The sequence below is a fragment of the Cnephaeus nilssonii genome (assembly GCF_951640355.1).
Source record: "Cnephaeus nilssonii genome assembly, chromosome: 9".
NCBI classification, from domain to species: Eukaryota; Metazoa; Chordata; class Mammalia; order Chiroptera; family Vespertilionidae; genus Cnephaeus; species Cnephaeus nilssonii.
In genome coordinates this window covers 26,105,671-26,130,059 of record NC_137080.1, presented here as the reverse complement: position 1 = coordinate 26,130,059, position 24,389 = coordinate 26,105,671, and the positions used below count along the sequence as shown (strand labels likewise).

At 42.3% G+C, this 24,389-nt stretch overlaps 1 protein-coding gene across 1 annotated transcript; it reads right to left on the bottom strand.

Moving 5' to 3' along the window:
- Positions 1–9,968: 9,968 nt before the first annotated feature.
- Positions 9,969–22,423, bottom strand: ABRACL (ABRA C-terminal like). Its single transcript, XM_079781500.1, has 3 exons — positions 21,969–22,423; positions 16,829–16,895; positions 9,969–10,547 (listed from the first exon to the last, which is right to left on the bottom strand). Exons 2-3 carry the CDS (start codon positions 16,887–16,889, stop codon positions 10,363–10,365), a joined length of 246 nt encoding a protein of 81 aa, XP_079637626.1. The 5' UTR covers positions 16,890–16,895; positions 21,969–22,423; the 3' UTR covers positions 9,969–10,362.
- Between the last annotated feature and the right edge of the window lie 1,966 nt (positions 22,424–24,389).

Sequence of the window (24,389 nt, the reverse complement as noted above, 5' to 3'; positions counted from 1 at the left end):
CAATGGGAAAATAAGAGCAAAAAATACTAATATTTATGGAGCGGATTTTTTTATACTTCATAAACAGATGTCTTAAGTAGGCCTTATTTTCATTATTATTCCCACTTTTACAGAGAAGGAAAGCATCTCCGGAGCACATATCAAATATGTTCAGCTTGATGAATTTTTACAATCTGAGCACACGTGTGTAGCCAGCACCTAGACCGAGAAACAGAACATGTCCAGCACCCCCAAGCACTATGTTGTATATATGTGTATATAAATATGCATGTATGTAACTATATACACAACTGTGTGCTTGGGTGTATTTGAGCCAAAAATGATGACATGGCTGGGAAACAAGATCGTACATGCTCTGAAGAATGACAGTTTTCTAGTTTCTTTTATACATTTGGAATTAAGGAGGGTACATAAGGAAGATTACATGAAGGTAAAAGAAATATTTTTATTTTTAAAAGTGAATTTATTTAATCAAAAATTCTAAATGAAGAGCAATTCCTATGTTTCCTAGATATTGCAAGAATCAAGAAGGCAGGAGTCACTTTCTAAGAAACAATTGAAAAACACTGCCCTATACCACAGCGACTTCTAAACAGCGATGCCTGGGAAAGGGAAGAGAGATGAATCCCAGTTTCTTGAAGCGTGGTCTGGGGCCAGCCCCTAGAAGCTTATCCGACATGGGGTATCTTGTGCCTCACTGCAGACCTACTGAAACACAACCTATATTTTAATAAGATTTCCAGATGGTTCTGATGGCTTGAGTGGGAAATAGAAGCACTGAGAGAGAGAGAACAATGACACTAATCATTTCACATGCATCTTCGGTATTTATCTTCCCAACTAGATTGTAAACTTCTTGAGGACAGTGTAGAATAGTGGTGGAGAGCTCAGACTCCCAGTTATGCTACTTCTTAGCTGAGTAACTTTGGGAAGTTACTAGATTCCCTTAGCCTCAGAATATAAAGCAAGAATTGTAATAATAGTATTATTAATACCTATTCAATGTGTGTTACAAAGATGAAATAAAATAATATGTGTAAAGTACTCAGTACGTTGTTAAATACATAGTAAAGCTTAATAAATGTTAACTATTACTATGACCTTCCATGGTGACTGAGGTGAAGGACATTTGTTCATTTCTTCAAAAAAAGTTTATTGAGCACCTATGTGCCAGGTACTGTTTTAAACACTAAGGACACAACTCTGAACAAAACAGACCCCAAAAATCCCTGCTTGGTTGGAGTTTCTGTTCTAGTGCGAAGGTGTAGCAGATGAGAATGTTAAGACAGACCTTAGGAAATAGAAATATGAAATCTCCTAACTGAATCCAGGGATATCTGGCATCACAGTTGTACTGATTTTTTTCCCTCCCAGATGGGCTGAGACCACTGTTAGTGAAAGAGGCATGCCAAGATCTTTTCACACCTTCCCTGGAGACAGCTTGCACCAATGAAAGGGAAAAGTTAGCACCTGCAAATCTCCTGCTTAAAAACTCTTTTTTTTTAAATCCTTCTTGTTCTTTTGATATTTGTGCCTCTATAAATTGGAAAGAAACATCTTCATTTGCATATCAAATAAAGGAAAATTACAAAAGGCTGTCACATGGGTCCATATTTCTGCTCCAGAGGAGGTGATAGCAGAGGTCATAATCCTCCCCTCACAGCTGGAACAGTTACCCACGTGGGTAAAACTACAATGTGTCCACCCCATAAATGTCCACTCTATGAATGAGCCACAACTGCCCTGGTTCAACCTCTCAAAGCACTTCACTTTTGGCAGAGGACTGAAAACAATGCAGATTATACTTGAACATTTAGCATTTGATTTGATGAAGAAGAAACCCTCTCACAGTTCTCTCTTGGTGTTCTTTAGTTTTTGCCTTATTGTACTTAAAAGAAACCCTAACCTAGTGCAAAATGGAGTCATCTTGGATTCTGGCAGATTCTAAAAGAGAGGCTAGTAAGTTGCTATGGGGAACCCTAATCTATTCTTGCCTTTTGTTTCCCTTCTTTCATTAGAGGAGTCACTGCATACAATGCCACTGAAAATACCTGAACCCATTCAGAAAATCATCCTGGGCCCAGACCTTTATTCTCAGCCTTCCTGTCCCTCCCTTCTCATGTTGTCCCATTGATATTTGGGTTGAGTTGAGTCTTGTAATCACTCTAACACAGCAGGGAGTAGTTAGGCCTGGGATGCAAATAATCCAGAAGCATCTGTGTTTTTGCCTAGTTGAAGATCTAGGATTCTGAACTAGAATTCTGCATTCAAGTAGCTACCAATGTCAACATCTCTGAATTACAGGGATCGATGCCTTCAACATCATCCGGTCAATGTGGAGTTTCCCTCATACCCAGATACCATGACCACTTCTTGGAAACCCAATGCTACAGATGTATTTTCTCCCTTGCTCCTGGGTTGACCAGCTCCTGGCTTGCTCCTCTTCTCTTCTGCCTGACACTGGTCTATCAACATGTTTTGCAATCAAGTATTGCTAAATCGTAACACCTAGACTTCCAAGTACTTGATAATACAAGTGAAGGTTCTTTCATGGGAGTTTTAGCTTTTCAGGACATTTTTTTAAATGTCACCAACATATAAAAAGTAGCTGCCCATTGTTAAAGGTTTTATCAAACTTTGTTTGAACGTTGTATCTCAAACTTTTGGACCATAGTACATTTAAGTAAGGAAAATGACCAAGCGCCACCAAAAAGTTTCATTTTCCTGTAGGAGAAAAAATTGAGTAATAAAAATAAACTCTTGCTCTATAAGCACTTATTGTGGGTTTTATATATTCATCTACTCTAGCAATAGAGTAGTATGGGTTATTCATATCTCAAAGTCTAATTTTAGGGGAAATTATAAGCCCAAAATACCATTGCCTCAAACATGTGTCACCACTTGCGATGTTCTCTAATAGAACAACCAGCAAATTTAAAAGAATGAAAGTAAATCCACAGTTAGTCATTAAGTAACCAGAATGGTAGAAATTTGAAATCAGGATCAAGTCAATAAAACCCTGATGACACACCATTAACAAAGCACTCATTCAAAAAAGTGTGGGAATTCCAACCGTCATGACATGTGCATACAGTGAGAGCTCTATAATGTTGCGGTGCTGGTCCAACCAGCTTTGTCAATAGGCTACTGAATCAGGTGCTTTGTCAACTCTGCTAGTTACCTTAATTTCAGCTTACAAACAACTAAGTTTATCAACCCTTAGCTTCCTTTGTAGGTTACTAGTTAGCATTCTTAGCCTTATGTAAAATGAAAATAACTTTCCCCTAAGCACCCAAGAAATACCTAGCATGTTCAGATCAGTTGTGGACTCCTCATGAAGACCTTACAATGAACCCCATTTTGCAAACCATGGTACTAAGGTGGAATGAGCAAACAACCTTTCTTTTAGGCCATTTGCTGCCCTGTACCTCCTCCACTGGTATCTTTGCCCCAGACTCTCCCTTTTCTTAATTCTATAGTCTAGTCTTATCTTTGCCATTTCCTCTCTCTCAACCCAGAGTTTGAAGCCTCCCTAAATTTCCAAACCCATTGTCATAAAATAAAAGTTCTCTAAACCTTTATCCAACTCTAGCATCCCCTTCTCTTGTTCTTTAATGACGTTGAAATGTCCTACTCAACAACCGCCTCATCAGCCGGACCTATCATTGTGGACACTTCTCTGGCCACAGCTCTCTGGGAAGGCAGCTGCCATCCTTTCTCCTCCTGCATCACAAGCTCCTGTGTATGTGGGACTCTAGTTCCTAAATATGCACTTCCTAAGACTAGATTGTTCTGGATTCATCCCAAAACTTTTCAATTTTGGCACAGCCTTGCAAAGGCTCCTTTTTATTTCTCTAATTATGAAACATATTCTAAAAACCTGGCAATGAAATGAGGGGCTTGTTATTTCATAAAATACAGGAGCCATGTGTTACCTTTCTGTAAGAAAGTACTCATTTATCATCCAAACACTGTATAATAAAAACTGCCAAAAGAGATTTTAAAAAACTATAGCACACCGCCAAATCAAAGAACCTTAACTGCCAATCCATATTCTTTCTTGTTATTTTAAGTTGTAAGTGACCATGATACATGAGCATACTTCTGATGCTCAGAGCAGCAACCAAGCTCTTCTTCTAAACTAATTCATCCGTCCACTCTTTCATTCATCCACTCATTCAACATTGATTTATTAAGCATCTATTAAATGCTATCACTGTTCTAGGGAGTGGAGTTCATCAGTGAAGAAAAAGACAAAGTCTCCATAGGGTGGACAATGGTATGTTGCATGATGGGAAGAGGACAGTTAACCTGCAAACAAAAACCCACCAAAAGAAAACTAACGTTTGTAAGTTTGTCTCTGAATTTAGTCCTATGACTTGCAGTGAGCCTTCTTTCCTCCCCTGGAAGTATGATATAGTGAAACCTTGACTGTGACCACGTCCCCTGCTTGCCATAAGTCACCCTTGAGGCTCAGGTTACTTTCAGTACTGCGTGAAACACATAATGATAACAATTACAACCCCAACAACAATGTCCCTGACAAGACAAATAATAGTTACAACTAATAATTATTGAGCAATTACACTGTGTTTCAGTTAATCCTCACAATAATCCTAAAAGTTAGGTATTATTATTATTTCCCCATACTACAGATGAGGAGAAATCAAGGCTTAGAGGTTGTTAGATTTGTCCACGACTCTAAGAAAAGGATTTAGTTCTTTGATTTGCTGAGTGCTTCCTGGCTCTAATGGTAAAGTACCGAACTCTGTGGTTAACTCCAGCTCCAAAAATACCTCTATTACGGGCTGTTGGCGCTAATACCTTGGCCTCTCTCTGCAGTCGGATGTCAGCAAGCTCCTTCTCTGTTGATGACAACATCAACACACAGTAAATATTGAATATATGCTTAGACTATTTACTATTTTAATCAAGTAGTGCATTCCACAAAATTAATTTGGCACCTATTTAACGAGATACATACCTGTTATTGAATTGTATGGCAATTAGATAAAGTTGTCCCAGTAAATTCTGCTCCCAAATAATTATCTTACGTTTTCTGCTCCCATTTTTTTAATTTTGCAATATATACTATTTCCTGATGTGATATGCTAATTATTTTCCCACTTCCTCTTTAGTTTCTGCAGAACACATGCACGTGAAGTAAAATATGATGATCCTAGACTGTGTTAGCTAATGACCTAAGTCCCACATGGTCCAGGGATGAGATCTTTCTGGGCTTCTCCTGGCACCCACACCTACTTTCCTGATCCTCATCCTCATCCTCATCTCTGTCTGAATGACCTGGAAGCTGAAGCATTCAGAGACAGCAAGAATCAGGCAAAGTTGGTCTTGAGAGGGTTACAGTTGGGGAACTGGCATGGCAGTGACCTCCAACACAGGTGATGATGACGCAGAACTAAAAATGAACTCTGGATTTCCTGCATTTAAGATTCCCAGGAATCTTAGAGCAAAAAGAGTAGAGAAAACAGTTAGGTATAAGAAAAAATAAGACATTTTCCAACTAAATTTGATAAATTGGTCAGCTTTTTTATATTCTTTTAGCTCTGAACCTGTTCTTAACTGTAACAAACAAATAAAGGAAGTCACAATTTCACAGGGACAATGAGAATGTGAGAGGAGACAATAGCTGATATGCAATATCAATAATCTTTGGAGGTTACAAAGCAATTGGAAGAATAACAATAGACTTGAGAAAGCTGTCACCTAAACACCTATGGATAGGGATACCAGTAGGAACTAAGCCCACCCACCCCACAGAGCCCTGGAAAGGCTCAGAACATGGCACTTCCAGGGAACCCTAAAGGCAGAAAGGAGATGTGCGACTGAAGTCAGGGGGGTTGGTTGATTATCTGCATACTGAACTGATGGAACTTCCCCAGGTCCCATCTCCCCTCCCACGAATCCAGACAACTACCCCTCCTCCCCACTACACAGAGACTACGGTCTCTGGAAAATGGAGAGCAAGTAGTTTCACACCAGAGAACCCAGAAAAGGTGCAGAGCAAGGGTGATGGGAAGAACTGAAAACAAAGAAGCTGACTGAAGAGTAGGACCAGCCTCTCCCCCACTCTGTTTCCAGAATGCCAGCACCATGAGACACAGCCAGGCAGAAGACAGCTGGATTCTCCTCAAGAGAAAACGAATGGCTTCAGAGGAGAAAAAAAAACAACACAAAACCAAACACAATGTTGATGTTGGGGATTTTCACAATGAAAAACTTGCTTGCCATCTGATTACTATATAGCAAAGCTCACTAGTACAAGTTGGCAAATACTGCCCACCAATCCAGAGCCTCCTAGCAGCTTGTTGAGTTACTATGAAACATTAATAGAGAGACAAAGATCTCTAGGACCTACCCTCTGAAATCACTAGCATCACTTCCACTGTATTCCATGGGCTGAAGCAGTCACAAGCCTCCCCAGATTGGAGAGGAGGAGCTGCAGAACTACCACTGACTCTGAGAAATGAAGTTAGTGAGTGGAAAGCTCTGAGGCTCAAATGCAGGCTTTCCTGATATAGAATCTGTGGTTATTGTACCACAGACCATGCCTAACATGTGGACCTAGTACCCCAAAGGAACCACAGAGTTATTTCAAGGAATCCAGGAAACCATATGTGCACCTAGCATTTTCTGTGGATAAATGATGTGCCTTGTATACATAAATAAATGTGCTATTATCTTTAAAGTAGATATACTGATCTTATGGTTAATAAGATGCAAACATTTAAAATCTTTGCTGAAGTCATAGTGGCTTTTCATATTTTCTATTTTTTTCAGTATGTATTTTGTATTATGTATTTTCTTAATCATGGATACTAAAAGTATACACGTGGAGGGAATATTTTTATGCTTAAAAGGGGAATTTCTAAATGTATATTCTCCAAATTGGAAGTTGCTGTCTTTATGGTCTACCATAAATCACAGAGATCTCTGAGGAAAGTCTTGTTAGATTGCAATCATACTGCCTGTCAGGCCCATAGGCACATCAAAGGCAGGTGAGCTCACAGGCCCTGTGCAGTAGCTGTAGGCTGCATGCCTTGCCCTCCCCTGTTTTCAGCCGTAACTGATTGGACCAGGGGACGGCAGCTGACCCAGTCCATCCTTAAACTGGCCAATGACCAATGGAGTGGCTTGGCACAGAGAGTTCTGTCAACTATGCACAAACTGAGCTACTTAGGCTCTTTATGTTAAGCATTTTAATTCAGACATATAGCATATGAGACAGCTAGAAGCAAGGGACACTAGAAAAGTAATAAGGGGGCAAACTAAAGCTTAAATAGAAGCTATGGATTAGATAAAAGATAAAGGATGAGGAATCTTACCAGAAGCAAAAGGAGAAGCCAGTCAGTAGAATTGGATCCATGAAAATAGCAGAGAGGTGTTATTTACAGGGAAGCTCTGTGCCCTGCGGGATGGTTCTCTCCCAGGGCTGTGCATCGGAAAGGGCCTGGGGGAACCAGCCCAGGAGATGCTTTCTCAGGGAAATGCTTGGGCCCCACCAGTTCTACTCAGTCAGAATCTCCCGAGCACATAGATGTTGAGAAAAGTTTTTGCATCGCCAAGGCTATCCTGATGCTCTCTGGTTAGTTGTCCCAAATCTCCTGAAACTCCACCATGGCACATTTCCCCGACTTGAATTACAGTGAGCTAGTTACCTTACCGTCCTTACTGCCACGTATAGATCTAATTGTTAATCCCGGATACCTAGCTAAGTGAGTCTCCATGCCTTCCAACCCAAAGTGTCTTCATTAGGAGAACTACAGAAAAATAAAAGTTTTTTTAATGAGACCTTTTGTGGAGGCAGCTGGAAAAAAAATTACAAGATATGGGTCTTCATATAGACTCGGCTTCCAGAAAAATAGGATCGTTTCTGATTTCTCATCCTAAAAAGCTTTTGAGGAGTGAGTTTTCTTTGAAGAGTTATTTATATCTTTTGCTAAGGAAGAGGAAACTCCAAGATTATTTGATCGTAAATAACTTAACAGCACATGCCTTTCTCTTGACTTTTCCTAGATATACGAGGCTATAAATGAATGAGGCCAATACCGCATGCCACAGAGAAAAGAAGGCTTGTCCCTGGCCATCACATATGTTTGTATTTTGTCTATCAGTCCATAGGCCTTTTTTTCCTTATTGTCTGGAACCATAGGAAGCAGCTTAGACACCAGAAAAATCTGAGATGCTAGTGTTCAATTAAGACAAATTCCTCAGGTCAACTTTTCTATAACTTATTTTTAAATGTGCCTCCAGGACACAAAAGGGTGCTTGGATTTTCTGTGATGGGAACTTAAGGAAACTTGAGTGCAAAAGTGGTAACTTCAATTTTTCAATTAGCAGTCATTCACTATAAAATGATGAGCTATACTTACAGATTGTCTTACATAATATCAGTATACAAAATAGCACTGTTATGGAACCTGCGATTAAAGTTATGTCATAAACAGCAGTACTTATCAAATTATTTCACATTTTTCACAGTTCATCATTATTAAGACATACACTTAAAATTATTTTTTCTATCTCAAGAGTGCAATATAATGCCTCAACCAACCTTTCCAACCACAGCTCTCAATACTCCTCTTTCCTTCCTTCTTATTTGCCTTTCTCTCCCTTTGTAGGCAGTAACCTCCATCAGTTAAGTCCTTCCCAATCATTGTGCTGCTTTAAGACAAACTTCACTTCATCTCAGTTTCCCCCTGGAATAATTCATGATTTGTGCTTCTGTATCCCTATATCATTTACACAAAGCTTCTATATTTAATACACATTGTGCAAATGGTTTGTTTTTCTTTGAAAATTGGAATTAAGTTGTATTCTCATTTTGCTTTGCTTTAATAATCCATATTGCCTAGCACAGAGACCTGTCTGAAGCAGATGCTATAAATTTTCATTTCATGAATGACAATGTTTGTGTACACTATTACAATGTTTAACTCCCACCCACCTATAGCCAATGGCACTCATTACTGAGGTGATTAACTGGAATGCAACTTATGGCCAAAAGGATTAGTTCCACTGTGAATCTGGCTCAAAAAGAAATCAAATTGAAGATTTAAAATTTTTAAGGCCAGGATCCAAATAAGAGAAACTGCTACCATGTATGAAGCCATTACAAAGGACTCTGGAATCTAAAGGGAAATCTTTGCATTATCATCACCCCCATGAGATTCTTGGGCAATGTTTTAGCTGGCTTGTCTGACTGCATCTTGACTCTCTACAATCCACCCTAGTTACCAGTGTCAGCCCTAGTTACCAGTGTCAGAGCGACCTGCACTGAACATCATTGTCGTCGTGGAACTTCCCTGCTCCAATTTCTGTTCAGACTCTTCTCCCCGATTCCCAGGTTCCACCTCAATTACCCAATCTGAATCACCCCTCTCCCTAATATTCCCATCAAACTGATGGCCTCTGACCTTCCACAAGATCATGCCTTGCTAATTTGTGTCCTTCTGTCTTACCTTGAGTCATCACCCTCACCAGTCTCATTTTCCCCCTCTGGATAATCACTCTGATCATGTGAATTCTGCCTCCTCTATGATACCTTTGCCAACTGTCATGCTTTCTCTGATTTTACCCTCCTTGAGATTCTATATCACTTTCAATCCTGTACTACAGGCTGCAACATGCAATTATAGACAATCCTGTATTGTGTCTGGTGGGTCTAACTAATCCAATTAGAAAGTCAAGTTTTTAGCGCCCATGTTTTGGCGTGTCCCCTAACTCAATGATAAGCATACAACAGGCATCAAAATCAGTATATTTTTCATAGGACCCAATCATAACATTAACCACCCCTACTTTTTAATTTTTAAACTATTCTGTAGTTTTAAGAGAATTTTTCTTCAAATTAAGATAACTTTCATTGCAGTTACCTACTCTTGATGCAAAAACTCGATTCTGAGAGGCACATAAATCTTCAATGACAAAATAAGACAATAAAGCACTTTTAAGATAGTAACATGTGTTTATTACATAAACATTAAAATATTCCTTGTGGGAGCTGGTCTTTAGTTTGCTTCTTGCTTTCACAGAATATCAATTATCTATGGAAATTGTCTAAGAATGATTTATGAAACACTCTCACACGCCCACCACAAAAGCCTCAATGCCTACATTTTTCAACCAGATTCCTGAGAAAAAATAATCAGTTTTGTTTATTTTACAGTGTAATACATAAATTTTCTTTCAAGATATGAAAAGGATGGACTTCTAAAAATGAGTCTCCTTTTGTTTACAAAGTTCTATAAAAATACATTAAGTATGCTCATGTTTTTCCTCTGACTTGAAAATATTCCAGTTTACCAGAAAATAACAATGAACAATGATATGCAAGCCACATTAATCTTGCAGCAATATAATGTCAACATCATCATGAACACCTTGCAAAAGTAGCTCTCCCGGGTATGTAACAATCTTCCTTCGTTTTGCAGCTTTGAGCGTTCCTACCAATGCTTCAAAGAGGTTGGCACATTTGTCATCTCGGAAGAGGACCCCAAATTTCACACTTAACTTCCCATCAGCATCTAGTTTGAAAAAATACAATGTTAGTCAATGCAAAATCATCAGTTTTGTTTATTTTACAGTGTAATACATAAATAGCCTTAGTCTTAGTCTTAGCCTTAGTCTTAGCCTTAGTCTGTTTCTTATCCCTATGTATGGAAGAATTACATAATCTTTAATACACATCTAGCTATAGGTTAACCAAAATTACAATTTAACACTGAACAGTCATAAATTCAGTGTAACCTCTTGCCAGGTCCAAAAAGTGATGAAATAAATACAACATGTTGCACACCTCTTAGCCTTAGTATCCTCTGGAAAAAGACTGGAAGAAAACCAAGCAACATTTGCAAAAGGTGAATGTGTTACAGTGCTACTACTATGGACCAATTTCTCTCTCTAAATTTTGACGTTTTTAATTGTGTTAGTTGTTGAATCAATAAAAATAACAAAGAGTCAGGAGCAATGCTTCTCTCAGTTTGTTATAAATGTACTCAGAACCCCCAGGGAGAGAGTGATGACCTTAAAAATGAAGAAATCTGTATTTACTGAGATCCCTAGATTATCTAGATTGGAAACCAGATCTTAATACAGATGTTAAAAATTAAGGTATAACCCTGGCTGGTTTGGCTCAGTGGATGGAGTGTTGGCCTGCGGACTAAAGATTCACGGGTTTGATTCCGGTCAAGGACACATGCCTGGGTTGCGGGCTCGATCCCCCCCGTAGGGGGCGTGCAGGAGGAAGCCGATCAATGATTCTCTCTTATCACTGATGTTTCTATCTCTCTCCCTCTCCCTTCCCCATATATATATATATGTTTAAATTAAGGTATATACTAAAAAGAAATGAGTTACCAAGCCATAAAAAGACACAGAGGAGCCTTAAACACATATTACGAAGTGAAAGAAGGTAATGTGTTTAATTTTTAAACTATTCTGTAGTTTTAAGAGAACTTTTCTTCAAATTAAGATAACTTTCATTGCAGTTACCTACTCTTGATGCAAAAACTCGATTCTGAATTATTCCAACTATAGAACATTCTAGAAAAGGAAAAACTATGAAAAAAAGACAAAACTAAGTAAAATGATCAGTGGTTTCCATGAGTTGGGGAGGGGAGAGATGAACAGGCTAGGCTTCCCAATACATGCTTTCAGTTTGCCTGTCTTTCTTCCTGCTGCCTGAGAGACCCACAAGGGCTGAGATGGAATTTCGTTTATTTTCACATCTCCAGCACTTAAGCACAAAAGCAGCACTCAAGAAATATTTGTTGAATGAAAGAATTTAAATCTCCAGATAATCTTTATCCACTTAATTTTTTTCTACTGGATGGAAAATGAGAATAGAATTTTATTTTTAAAGAAACAGATAAAACTAAATCAATTTCCAGCTTCAGCTACTATATCATATTTAGATTAATCTATATCATAATTTAGATCCACCAAAATTATTCCACAACTTAAATAATTTACCATAGCATGTCAGTAGATAACACATCTCCATAGATACTTTCCAATTCATAAGTCATCCATTACCAGAAACAGGAAAGTCAAGAAGGCCTGGTGAAACTGCAATCTTCAAAGTATTTTCATCCTTATAGAAGTTATGATAATTACCTTGTTGTCTTCTAGTTTGTAAAGCTGCTAATTTTAAAATGTGGGCTCAGTTTATCCTTGCAGAACAGTAAAACTGCTAGGGATACAGAGGCTAGACTTTTACACTCGATCTTAGCCAAAAGGCTGAGAAGCGATAGAGGTTAGACTTTCAAACTATTTTTTTATTATATTTTTTGGTTAATCCTCACCTGAGGATATTTTTCTATTAATTTTTAGAGAGAGTGGAAGGGAGGGGGAGAGACAGAGAGAGAGAGAGAGAGAAACATTGATATGAGAGAGACACATCAATTGTTTGCCTCCCATACAAACCCTGACCAGGGCCGGAGATCGAGCCTGCAACCAAGGTTGACCAGAATCAAACCCAAGACCCTGTGAGCCAAACCGGCTAGGGCTAGACTTTTAAATGCGATGAATCTGACCAATTAACACTCAGATGACACGCAGAAAGATCTAAGAGAAAAAAGAATGCTATGAATCTTTGGAAATACATCTTTAATACCTTTAACCAACCAAAAAATAGTACTACTCTACTCCCTAGAGCAGTGGTTCTCAACCTTTCTAATACCGCGACCCTTTAATACAGTTCCTCATGTTGTGGTGACCATAAAATTATTTTCGTTGCTACTTCATAACTGTAATTTTGCTACTGTTATGAATCGTAATGTAAATATCTGTGTTTTCCGATGGTCTTAGGCGAACCTGCTAGCGGTCCTCAACCTGTAGGTCGTGACCCACGGGTTGAGAACTGTTGCTGTAGAGCCTAAGTAGCAACGAAAATCATTTTATGGTTGGAGGTCACCACAACATGAGGAACTGTATTAAAGGGTCGCGGCATTAGAAAGGTTGAGAACCACTGCCCTAGAGTAACATGACCTCACAGAGCTCCGGGAATGTAGGAAGGAGGACCACAGGTAGAGGGATCATTGTTGACAAGAAGACTCACCAAACTTCCACCAAGTGGGTATGATGAAGTGGGTGGGAGAAAAATGGGGTTAGGAAAGATTATTCATTGGTTTGATTGAGGAAGTAAATTAATGGCAACCTCCGCTGTCTCCTCCTGTTCTCCACAAACATTCCAAATGCAGCTCATGCATTTCCTCCGGAACGGACCTGTCCTACACTCCAGAGTCTTACCTAATAGCCAAGGATTCATTGAGTGCCCCCAACTACTAGTTTTCAAGAATCTTTTTCTCTGAGACCATACTAAATTGGATGACAGCACTTCACAGCTTAGCAAACCATTTTTCCTGATAATTAGCTCATGCCTTTTTAATCTATTTTTCTCAATTAAGTAGTAAGATCTTTGAGGGCAGGAACACACTTTACCTAACACAGTGCTTGCATGTACAGATTTCCAACAAATAGTAACTGACCATATGATTAAACTCAGTTGTTGAGCCCACACTAACTTTTATATGCCTAGTTTATTTTTTCTTGGTATATTTCAGTGATGATGACCCTGGCCGGAGCTTCTGCTCGTACCAGGTTTAATGAAGAAGTAAAATGACTAGAGAAGACCAAAAAGGGAAGGTAACAGAAAGAACAATGGCCCCCCAAAGACATCCAGGTCCTAATCCCCAGAACCCATGAATATATTATTGGTATATTACAAGGTAGAGAAAATTTTGTAGATGTGATTAAGGACCCTGAAGTGGGGAGATTATCTGGAACTATTTGGGTGAGCCCAATGTAATCAATCACAAGTATCCTTTAAAAGTGGAAGAGGGAGCCCTGGCCAGTGTGGCTCAGTTGGTTGGAGCATCATCGCGTACACCAAAAGGTTGCTGGTTTGATTCCCAGCCAGGGTACATACTCAGGTTTTGGGTTCAGTTCGGTTCAGTCAGGGCACACACGGGAGGTAACCTATCAATGTTTCTCTCTCACAAGGATGATTTTCCTCTCTCTCTCTCTCTCTCTCCCCCTTCTTCTCTCTAAAATCAATTAAAAATACATATCTTTGGGTGAGGATTTTTTTAAAAATTGGAGAGGCAGAAGATGAAATCAGAATGCCAGCTTTGAAGATGGAGAAATAGGGCCATGAGCCAAGAATGCAAAAAAAGACTAGAAAACAGATTCAGATTCTCTAGGACCTTCATAAAGGAATGCACCCTGCCAACACCTTGATTTTAATCCAGGGAGACCCTTATCACACTGCTATGGTTTAAATGTTTGTGTCCCCCTCCCCCCTCCAAACTCGTAAGTTCCGAATTGCTAAAGGTCTGCTATTAGCAGATGGTGCCTTGGAAGATGCTAAAGTCATGAGGGTGTAAGGATTTAAAGTCATGAATCATAAAGATTAATGCCTTATAAAAGAGGCTGCAAAGAGAGCCAAGCCCCATCCACCATGTGAGGATAAAAAAAAGAAATCTGTGACCTGGAAGAGGACTTAACCCAACCATGCTGGTACCCTGATCTTGGACTTCTAGCCTCCAGAACTATAAGCAATACAGTTCTGCTCTTTATAAGCTGGTCTGTGGTATTTTGTAATAGCAGCACCAATGAACTAAGATAGACTCCTAAACTACTTTACTCTTAAGATATTAAAAGCATTGTTTCACATCACTAAGTTTGTAGTAATGTTATGGCAACAATAGAAAATTAATACAGGGGACGTTTGATATGAATGGCTTAATGGAATTTTCAAAGTATGTCTTGTTATTTCAAACTAGAGGCCCAATGCACAAAAATTCATGCAAGAGTAGGCCTTCCTTCCCCCAGCTGCCGGCACCGGCTTCCCTCTGGCACCCGGGACCGGGGCTGGCTTCCCTTGGGCCACCCACAGGCACCTCGTTCCCAGCTGGCTTCCCTCCGGCCCCGGCTTCATCAGGAAGGACGTCCAGAATGATATCCAGAAGACGCCTGGTCTAATTAGCATATTACCCTTTTATTATTATAGATGATTTGTGATTCATAAGCAGATAGAGCTGTAAGAAGAATTAAACTATAATGATAAAACAACTCTTATGAGGTAATTTAAAACCATTTTTTTCACTAATATAATTTTATAACTTTGAGTTCTATTATCCTAGTTATTGCAGAATATGTCTATTGTTCTTACGTTTTCAAAACATTCCCCAAATCTTTCGTGTCTTACCTGAGATGTACCAATACCCAAAGGTACAAGCACAATAGTTACTGTCATTTCGCCTTGGGAAAAGGACACTAATACTACCAATTTTACATATCACTAATTTCATGGTAGTTTTTATATGCTGCTGAAGAAAAAGCTGACTTAAAAGAAAAATGCCTAAAGGTTGGTTTAGTTATCTATATATATATAAAACCCTAATATGCACATAGACCAAACGGCGGAACAAACAATCAACCGGTCAATATGACAATGCACTGACCACCAGGGGGCGTGTGCAGAACATGGTGGGTGTTGGCAGCAGGTGGCAGAGTGCAGAACATGGCGGGCATAGGCTGCAGCGGGATGGTGGAGCATGTGAGCGGGGACGCCAGACCAAGGCGGGGCGCCGGTCACTGTCATTGGGGTGAGCCTCTGGTGTTTACTGAAAATTCTTTGCTCCTGCGCGCCACGGTCCCGCCGGGTACTCACACCTGCTGCTGGCACTGGCCCCACTCGCACCTGCTGCTGGTGTCCAGCGCCAGCCCCAATCACTCGGCGCCATCAGTGGGTACAAGCGGTGGCTGCCAGCCCAGATCGCCCCTCAGGGCTGCTCCACCTCCCCCTGCTCCTGAGGGGTGATCAGGGCGGCAGCTGCCTCTCACACCCGCTGCTGGTGACAGCCCTACTCGCACCCACTGCCCATGCCAGCCCTGCTCGCACCCCTAGCTGGCACCAGAGCCACTGCTCGCACCCACTGCTGGTGCCCAGTGCCGTCCCAATTGCTCCGGTGCAAGTGGCGGCTGCCAGCCCCGATTGCCCCTGAGGGCTTCTCTACCTCCCCCTGCTCCTGAGGGGTGATCGGGGCAGCAGCAGCCACTCGCACCTGCTGACAGTGCCGGCCCCACTCACACCTGCTGCTGACGCCAGCCCCAATTGCTCCGCGCCGTCAGCAGGTGCAAGCCGGGCCGGCACCATCAGTGCATGGGAGCGGCAGTGGCAGGAGCGGGGCTGCTGGCAGACAGGGGACCAGGGGCCGCAGTGGGAGGGGCTGGGTGGGGGCATGGAGGATGGGCAGAGACCTGCCCCTGTGCCCACCGCAGCCACTCCACTCACAGTTCCTTTCAAGGTGCACGAATTTGTGCACTGGGCCCCTAGTATGTACATAAATATCTGATTATATAAAATTTAAGAACTTGGAGAAAATAAAGAAAATTTAATATAATTTCAATCTTAGTCCCTAGACACTTGGAAGTTTTAAAAATGCTGGCAGGATAAAGCAGGAAATAAATTTTAGTCGTGTGACATAAAAATTTGAATATGATTCAATTACCAGATTTCAATGCAGCCAGATTAAAGAGGCACAGCAATTTTCATTCCATTCAAAGGATAATGAAATATCTCAACCATTCTTTGCATCAGGATCCCATTACCCCACTAGCTTTGTGTCTCCACATATTACTTCATGGCTGAGGGCACCTGTCACCTGTGACTGAGGGAAGGGCTGTCAGAGCTGTGTCCTGAGGCCTGGTGACTCCTTCCTAGGTTTCTACCAAAAATGCTGGTCCTACTGGCTCGGAAACAAACTCAATAGAAATATTGTATCTGTGTTATAATACTTACTTTTTGAACCCAAACGGTGAATTTCCTCCACTAAGAGGTTAACCTCGTGTTCCACATTCATTGCTGCCTGAAGGGAGAAAACAAAAAGTCTATATTACTGCCATTTCTACATTCCATTAAGCACTTCTTGCCAAATCCAAGGGCCCTTTTGTTTTATGTAGCAATTGTCAGTATGAATTTACCATGCTCCTCTTCCTAAAACTACTTGTGTAATGTACATGGCACTAGAGTACTTCCATTTTCCCTCCATCTGCATAACTTCCCTCTGAGTTGATCCCACTCTTAGTCTACACATTCTGTTGGGAAGAATGCAGCCATTTTCCTTGCACCCACTCTTAATTCTAAGTCCATCCTCTTCATGGTGTGCCTGCAGGCCATCAAAAATACAAAGGTGAGTTCATTGGTTGATCTCTTCCATGGACACAGGCAATAGGGTGGTGAAGGCCTGGGGGGGGGGGGATGCTGGGAGAGGTCAATGGGGGAAAAGAGGGATATATGTAATACTTTCAACAATAAAGATTTTAAAAATAATAAATACAAAGGTGAGGGACACAAGGACCTGCTCTCAGGGCAACTAACCCTCCAGAAAGGAAGAAAGGCCTGGAATGCATAGCAGTGTGACTATACACCTTGACTGATAGGTCCAAGGCATTGTGGGAGCACAAAGAAGGAAGCCAAAGGCTTCATGGAAGTCACTGGGGAGGTGTAGGCCAGGTAGACAGTTGGGAAAGGGTGTTCAATGCATGGGAAAGAGCATGTACAAAAGCATAGAAAAAAGGGGAAAAGGCAGGCCCTAAGTTAGAAGCTGGAGATACCAAAATAAACATACACACTACTGCCTCCCCTCTGGGAGCCTGTAGTCTAGTGGGGAAGGAAGATTGATACAAGGCAATTTTAATAATGTCAGGTCAGTGCAACAATGACTCCTGGGTCATACACAGAGACATGTCCTTCCCTGGACAGTGCACAGTATACCTGACTACAATAAAGTAGTGGTGAAGACCATTCATCTTCAGATAACGGGAGCTACTAACTTATTTTGGCCTACTAGGTCCTCCACAGGCTGGGTTCCGCCCACCATTCCAGCTTCCTCTACTCAACCCTCTTGAACTCCAGCTACAGCTACATGGGGCTTCTTTTTGTCCTTCAAATGTCCCTCAATCTCTCACATCCAACCTTCCCATATACTGTTCCTTCAACCCAGACTATGACTATTCTAACTCCCACACATTCAGTCCCAGCTTAGATATAACTTCCTCCGAAGCCTTCCATGAAGCCTGGAGTAGGAGAGTTCCCCCACTGAGTGTCCCCAAAGCATTGTCCACCCTCATCATTTCATTTGATTGGAATTACCGATTTCTTAGCTTTCACCGCAAGGTAGTAAGCTCTTCTAGGCGGGGATCTGACTGTAATGCTGTCTGCTTGATTGTCTGGCACCAAGAGCACAGGTTCAATAAATATTGGTCTCATGGACTGAAAGAAATGCAAAGGCTTGAGAGAGGAAGGAACTACAACTATGGGCTTGTCACCATAAAGCTGCTGATCTAAGTGGAGAATAGAAAGGAGCTCTCGGAGGAAGAGCATACAGAGACAGAAAAGGAAAAGTAAAGGAGCCTGGCAAACAGCTAGCGTGAGAGGAGAGAAATACCAGCAAGAAGAGGGGAAAGCAGATTGAGGTGGAGGAGAGAACCCTGACCACGTTGGGTCAAAGAAGTAAAAGAAGAAGAGTTTCCATAAGAAGGCAGTAATCTACAGTGAAACGGACAACAGGAGGGTCAGAAAGTATGCATCAATCATCAGTCTGTTTTCCAATCCTAAATTCTCCAAATCAAATAAGGGACTAAAAAGGTGGGGTGAATGGTTTACTTTGGGGTGACAATTTGGAAAAAAACATTATCCAGACAGATTATAACTAATTCCTGGTAGCTTTTTAAAACAAGAATGACTTCTAGGTTTAGACTATACTGATTGGGACCTCAGATTTTCCATCAGCTAATAATTAAAGGCACAACTGCCATCTGCTACATTACATGTAAGACTATTACAGTTTAAGAAGCTTGTATTGCAATAAAATGCAACATTATAGGTTCATGCATTTACATAAAACTATAAAAATTATAGCATCCAAAAGCAGAAACTTTGTGTTGGTGAATTTTATCTATAACATTATATACTCAATTCAAGGTATAGTTTAAGAGCGATACTCATAAGCTGAAATACACCCAAAGGACATCACTGAAAGACATACCATGAGAATTATGGTAGGAAAAACACATCCCTGTAAATGTCAGCATGGCGGACAGCTGCTGTTTTTACCTGCCCAGCACCCATTCCCCATGTTGGCACCATTCGTCTAATTTTTGTTTGGATCAAGTCTTTCCTAACTCTAAACTCATGTATCTTGGATAGAGCCTCACCCTAAACTCCAGGAATGGTTCAGAGCCAGGATAATTGATTGGGGGCATAGGTAGGTGATTTCATCCCGAACAATGAGGTACTGTCCCACTGGGTTCTAAGACGTAAGTTTACAGCCCCTGATGTAAACAGCTACCATTGGGGAGAATCTGACAGGAACAAAGCTGGCACAAAGAAAAGTCCAACCACGTAACAATGATTGAGCCAGTACAGGGCCCTGGACTTTCCAGTTACATAAACCAATCAACTTTCCTGGTTTTGCTTGTGTTTTTGAATGAGTTTCTGTCACTTGCATTCTAAAGACTCTTGACCCATAAAGTTAGCCTAGAGAAAAACTATCACTATTTTTTTTTAATTAAAGCTCCTTTTATGTACCTATGTGAATAGTTTTGTTTTATGTTGCTCTATCAGATGAGATGGATAGATGTAATAGAAAGGCAGATTTGGGAGCCATATAAGAAAAAAATTCTCTAACAAACAAAACTGCCTAACAATGAATAAAGGTGACACCCTGTTCTCGAAAGCATTAACCTTTTGCACTCGGACGACACGGTTAGCATCGGTAGCAGCTCTACTGCCGTGCTTTGTAAAATCTGGGGTATTTAAAAAATTAAATCCCGAGTAGAATAAAGGAATAGAGAAAAAAGCAAGCGAGTGCAAAGGGTTAATGCAGAAGTAGTGTGGATCTGTGAGGGTTGTTGAGAAAATTAGCCCACATTGGTTAGAAGGGAGAGTGAAATGTCCAAGGGGATTATGGTCCTAATTCTCCGATTTCTATGATTTCCTCCCATTCTGAAAATTTCTATAACACCATTCTCCACTCCTTCCACCTACCACTAGCCACACACTTCAGACAAAGCTCTCCTTTGATAATGAGACTCAAAATGGAAATCCCTCTATTATGTATAGTGTGAATACCTGCACCGTGTTGAACAGATGTATGCTCATCCAATTTCAAGAAGGGAAGGCAACCGGCATTTCTTTATAATTAATTACATATGAGGCTCCTTACCTGTTAATTCATGTAATCCTAAGAGCCTTGCTGAGTATTTATTATTTATCCTCATTTCACGAATGATGAAACTGGCTGTTGCCCCTGGGCATGTGGGTGGGGGGTAGTGCGGGGACGCTAGCACAATTAAATGCTGTTCCTCATCCTCTCCCATCTCCCCCTCCTTTTGTTCCTCTTTTTCTTTGCTAGTTATTATGCAAAGTGCAGTACATGCAATAGAGTTGCATTTGTATGAAACATTACAAACTGAGTAGTCACTAAGGCGGGAACACTTACAGAGCAAGAAGGGCTCCCTGCCCAGACCCCTCCAAGTAGGAAAGTAACAGGCCTAGGAACCACTGCTAGCATACACAACTTGGCATGATTCATTTATTTCACTATTTAGCGGGGACAATGGGGGAGAGATACCCATTGTCACACAATCCTTGGAAGGCCCAGGGCATCTCATCGGGCTTGGGACTGGAGTCAGCAGCAAGATCAAAAACAATGAGAGGCCAGAAGCGGGCAAGTCCAGCGGGAAGAAAGAGCTCCGCAACGGGCCCAGAGGCGGGGGAAGGGAGAGAAAAGGAGGAGGGAAAAGCGGGGGGGGGGGGGGGGGGGCGAGTGATTAAGGGAAGGCGGTGGCAGATGCTAGGCGGCCCTCTAATTGGGACAGGATGTAATTGGGCAGCGTGCGTGGGAGTCACAAAGAAAGCGGAATGTCAGAGGATTCGGCATGGGATAAAATGCTCTACCATTAACACACATCTCTGGAGGGACCCTTTATAAATCTTTTCTTTTTTTAAGTTTGGAGGCACTACACGGGCATTTTCTAATGTTGAAGGACTGCAGCCCCCGGGGGATCAGGAGCCCACTGCATGTGCTAGGGCCCCTTTTCCAGCCTTCCCAAGCCATCCCAGACTAGCAGCTGGTGCGGGTCAGAGGGTGGCTGGGTTCCTTCCCGCCGGCTCCCGGGCGCGCACACTCCTTATTTGGTCATCTGGGCTGCAAGTTTGGGAGCCGGCCCGGAAGGTGTCCCCGGACCCTGTCCCCAGAGGCCGTCCCACGATCACCACCGCACTGGTGCAGAGCTGGGGAACGCGGGACTCGACCCCCTGCTCCGCGGCAGCACCGCGGGCTCGGGGGCGGCCTCCCCGGGAAGGGCCGCGTCCCGGAAGCCTTTGTCTCCGCGCTCCCCGAGCCCCGAGCGCCCCAGCGCGCCGCCAGACCGAGCGCCCACACCGGGCACGGAAAACGGACCTGCTCCGCTCCACAAACCCCTAGTGTCTCCTCACTACGCCCCCTATCCCCACCCCCACCCCACCCCACATACAAGCAGGAGAGCCCAGAGCCGCACCACCGCCCGCGCCGCAGAACCCGCTGCCAGGAGGCCATCAAATTGCTCCGTGGGTATCTCGCCCCGCACCCCCATCCCTCCCCCTCCCTGCTCTGCAGATGGGGCTCCCCACACGCCGCACCGCAGCCGGACTCCCGGTGCGCCCCCGGCCCGCTGAGCCGAATGCGTCCGTCTGCGGAGAGGTGGGGGCGTGGGGCGCGTCCACCCCGCCCCCGGCTCCAACTCAGCCCAATTCCCGGAGCAACATCCACGCGCCTCGGCCTCCCCCGCGCCCTGGCTCTCCACCCGCAGCCCACGATTCCCCTGCTGCTTGGCCTCCACCGGCGGCCGGGTGCACCCCTGATACCTGGCCACCTCTTCCCAGGGGACTCGCTCACCTCTCCGCCTCCTTTGCGGGTCCGTGGAAACCCTGGTGCAGCGTCCGCGGGGGCGGGTTATCCGATGAAACGCGCCGAGGAGGAAGAGGCTGAGGTAGGAAGTGACTGAGGCACCGAGAAAGCTGGCGCGCCGGGGAGGGGGGGAGGAAGAGGAGGAAACGGGGTGGTAAGAGTTTCTGCGCTCAGGAAGTGGGCCGCCCACACTCCCAGGGACAAGCCTATGCGGAAGAAACTCGGGAGTGGAGACGCCCGACCAGGGGACCGGTTCCAGACAAAGTGGGAAAGGGACCCAGATCTTCACCTTTTCGGTTGCCGCCACCTTTCCTGCGCGCTACCCAGAGCCAGTGGTCCCCAGCCCCCCGCATCTGACGCGTGATTTCCTGCCCAGGTCTCTCTTCTAGCAGGAGAAGTAAAGCGCCCCAACGTGCTGGATGCTGAGGTCTCCCAGGAGAAACGGGACTTTGGTTCTCCGGGCCAGGAGCAGGGGTCTCCAGAAATCAGCACGACAGCAGAATGGTGTGGTCTGCAAACAAAACTCATCTTGTTTTACTGCAAAGAGATTTTACATGGACAAAGCTAGTTCTTGATTCTGGGTCAATAGAGGTGTCTTACTTCCTATATTTAACTGCAACCCACTAATTCATACATTTCAATCAATGTTGTTTGTTTGTGTGTGTGTGTGTGTGTGTGTGTGTGTGTGTGTGTGTGTGTGATGCTGTGATGCTTGCTGGAGTCCCTTTGGAAAGGAAATCGAGGCCCTGCTGAGGTGACCCAAACCATTCCTAGGGCAGAGGTTGCACCAACAGCCACCCAGAAAGCACCCCCTTCTCCAATAGCTGATTGGATTCAGAGTGATCATGTGGTCCAAGAACACAGTCCATAAACTGGCCCTCATCTTCCAAGGTCAAAGTTCTCCCTGAATAGTGACTCTGGTAATTCTGTAAGCCATTCAGGTTCTCCCTTGGAAATTGAAAGGGGAGAATACTGACAGTGAGCCATCTGATAGGAAGGCTGAAGCTGAAAGAGGGCTTGGGACAGGGGGAGTGAAAAATGGACCTCCAGAAAGCAAAATATTTGAGCGAGCAGAAACGTGAGGACGAAGTAGGGGCAGGTGGGGCGGGAGTGGTAGAAGCTGAGACCCAGTGATGGAATAAGATCAACAAATACCTGCTCCCCAGGGACCTATGAGTATCCAGTTCCCTGAAGGGGCACTGGATCCACCCACTTCCCAAACTGTGTTCTACCGACCCTTTCACAGCGAACACCTATCCACCTGGGCATGACTCTGAATGAGCCTCTGTTCCCTAGGGCCAAAAGATTCCTCTTTAACCCAGGCCTGAGGTGTCTAGGTTTCTCACGTCACATGACGCTTAAGGTGACTCCAGGATCCTTTGAGGCCTATTTTTTCTCACTAAAAGAAATCTGAGAAGTTATCCTTTATATTTTTTAAAATCTACATAATACAAAATTGATAATTTAAGAAAAAGATTGTAGTTAGCAATTCTCCAAGCAGGGCCTGGCTATTTTGGCCAGTGTCCATGATCACAATTCTTCATTCATCCAATGAAATGAATAATTAATCTGTAGTGTGACACTTCTGTTATGACTAAGTAACTAGTGTTTCACAATATTCTGCCAGCAAGCAAAAAAAGAAATAGATTACCTAAACAAGTAGAAGTCTGTTAATATAGAAATGAATTCACTCTTTTAAAATACTTTGTTTATACATATGCTACACTAAACATAACATAAACTTCATGTTAATCTATAAGGAATTACAATTCAGGAAAGTTGTTTTTTATAAAAAAATGTTATAGATTTTGCCAACTAATATTTTTCAAATTCCTACTCTTTCAGTTTCCATGCTTACGTTTGCCATCTTTTCTTGATATTATAGGATATTATCACCATGTAGCTAAACAATGTGGAATTTTAATGTAAAAAGCCAAAAAATAAAGTTTATCAAACAGTTGAGAAGTATTCATTAACTATCAAGCATGTGCTAGTCCTAGAGGATACAAAGTAGCTTACAGCATGATCTTTGTCAAAAAGAACTTTTGGTAATGTACATATAAAATATTAAAACAATCTTGACCCATTTATTTAATTGCATAGTGTAGACGATCATTGTCCAATAGAAATATAATTGTGATCCACATCTGTAAAATTTTCTGGCAGCCACGTTAAAAAAACACACATGTGAAATTGATTTAATAATATGTTTGTTTTAATCCAATATATCCAAAATACTATGATTACAACCTGTAATGGCTATTTAAAAATTATTACTGAGACATTATATATTCTTACTTTTATACTGAGCCATTGAAATCTATTGTGTTTTATGCTTACATTTCAGGAATTAGTGGTGAAGTGTGCACAATCTTGTAATACTCTAAAAGACACTGAATTATACACTTA

Coding starts and splice junctions, on each gene's coding strand:
- ABRACL (XM_079781500.1), bottom strand. CDS start 16,889: ATGAATGTGGAACACGAGGTTAACCTCTTAGTGGAGGAAATTCACCGT. Junction 10,548..16,828: donor TCACCGTTTGGGTTCAAAAA/GTAAGTATTATA, acceptor TTTTCAAACTAG/ATGCTGATGGGAAGTTAAGT.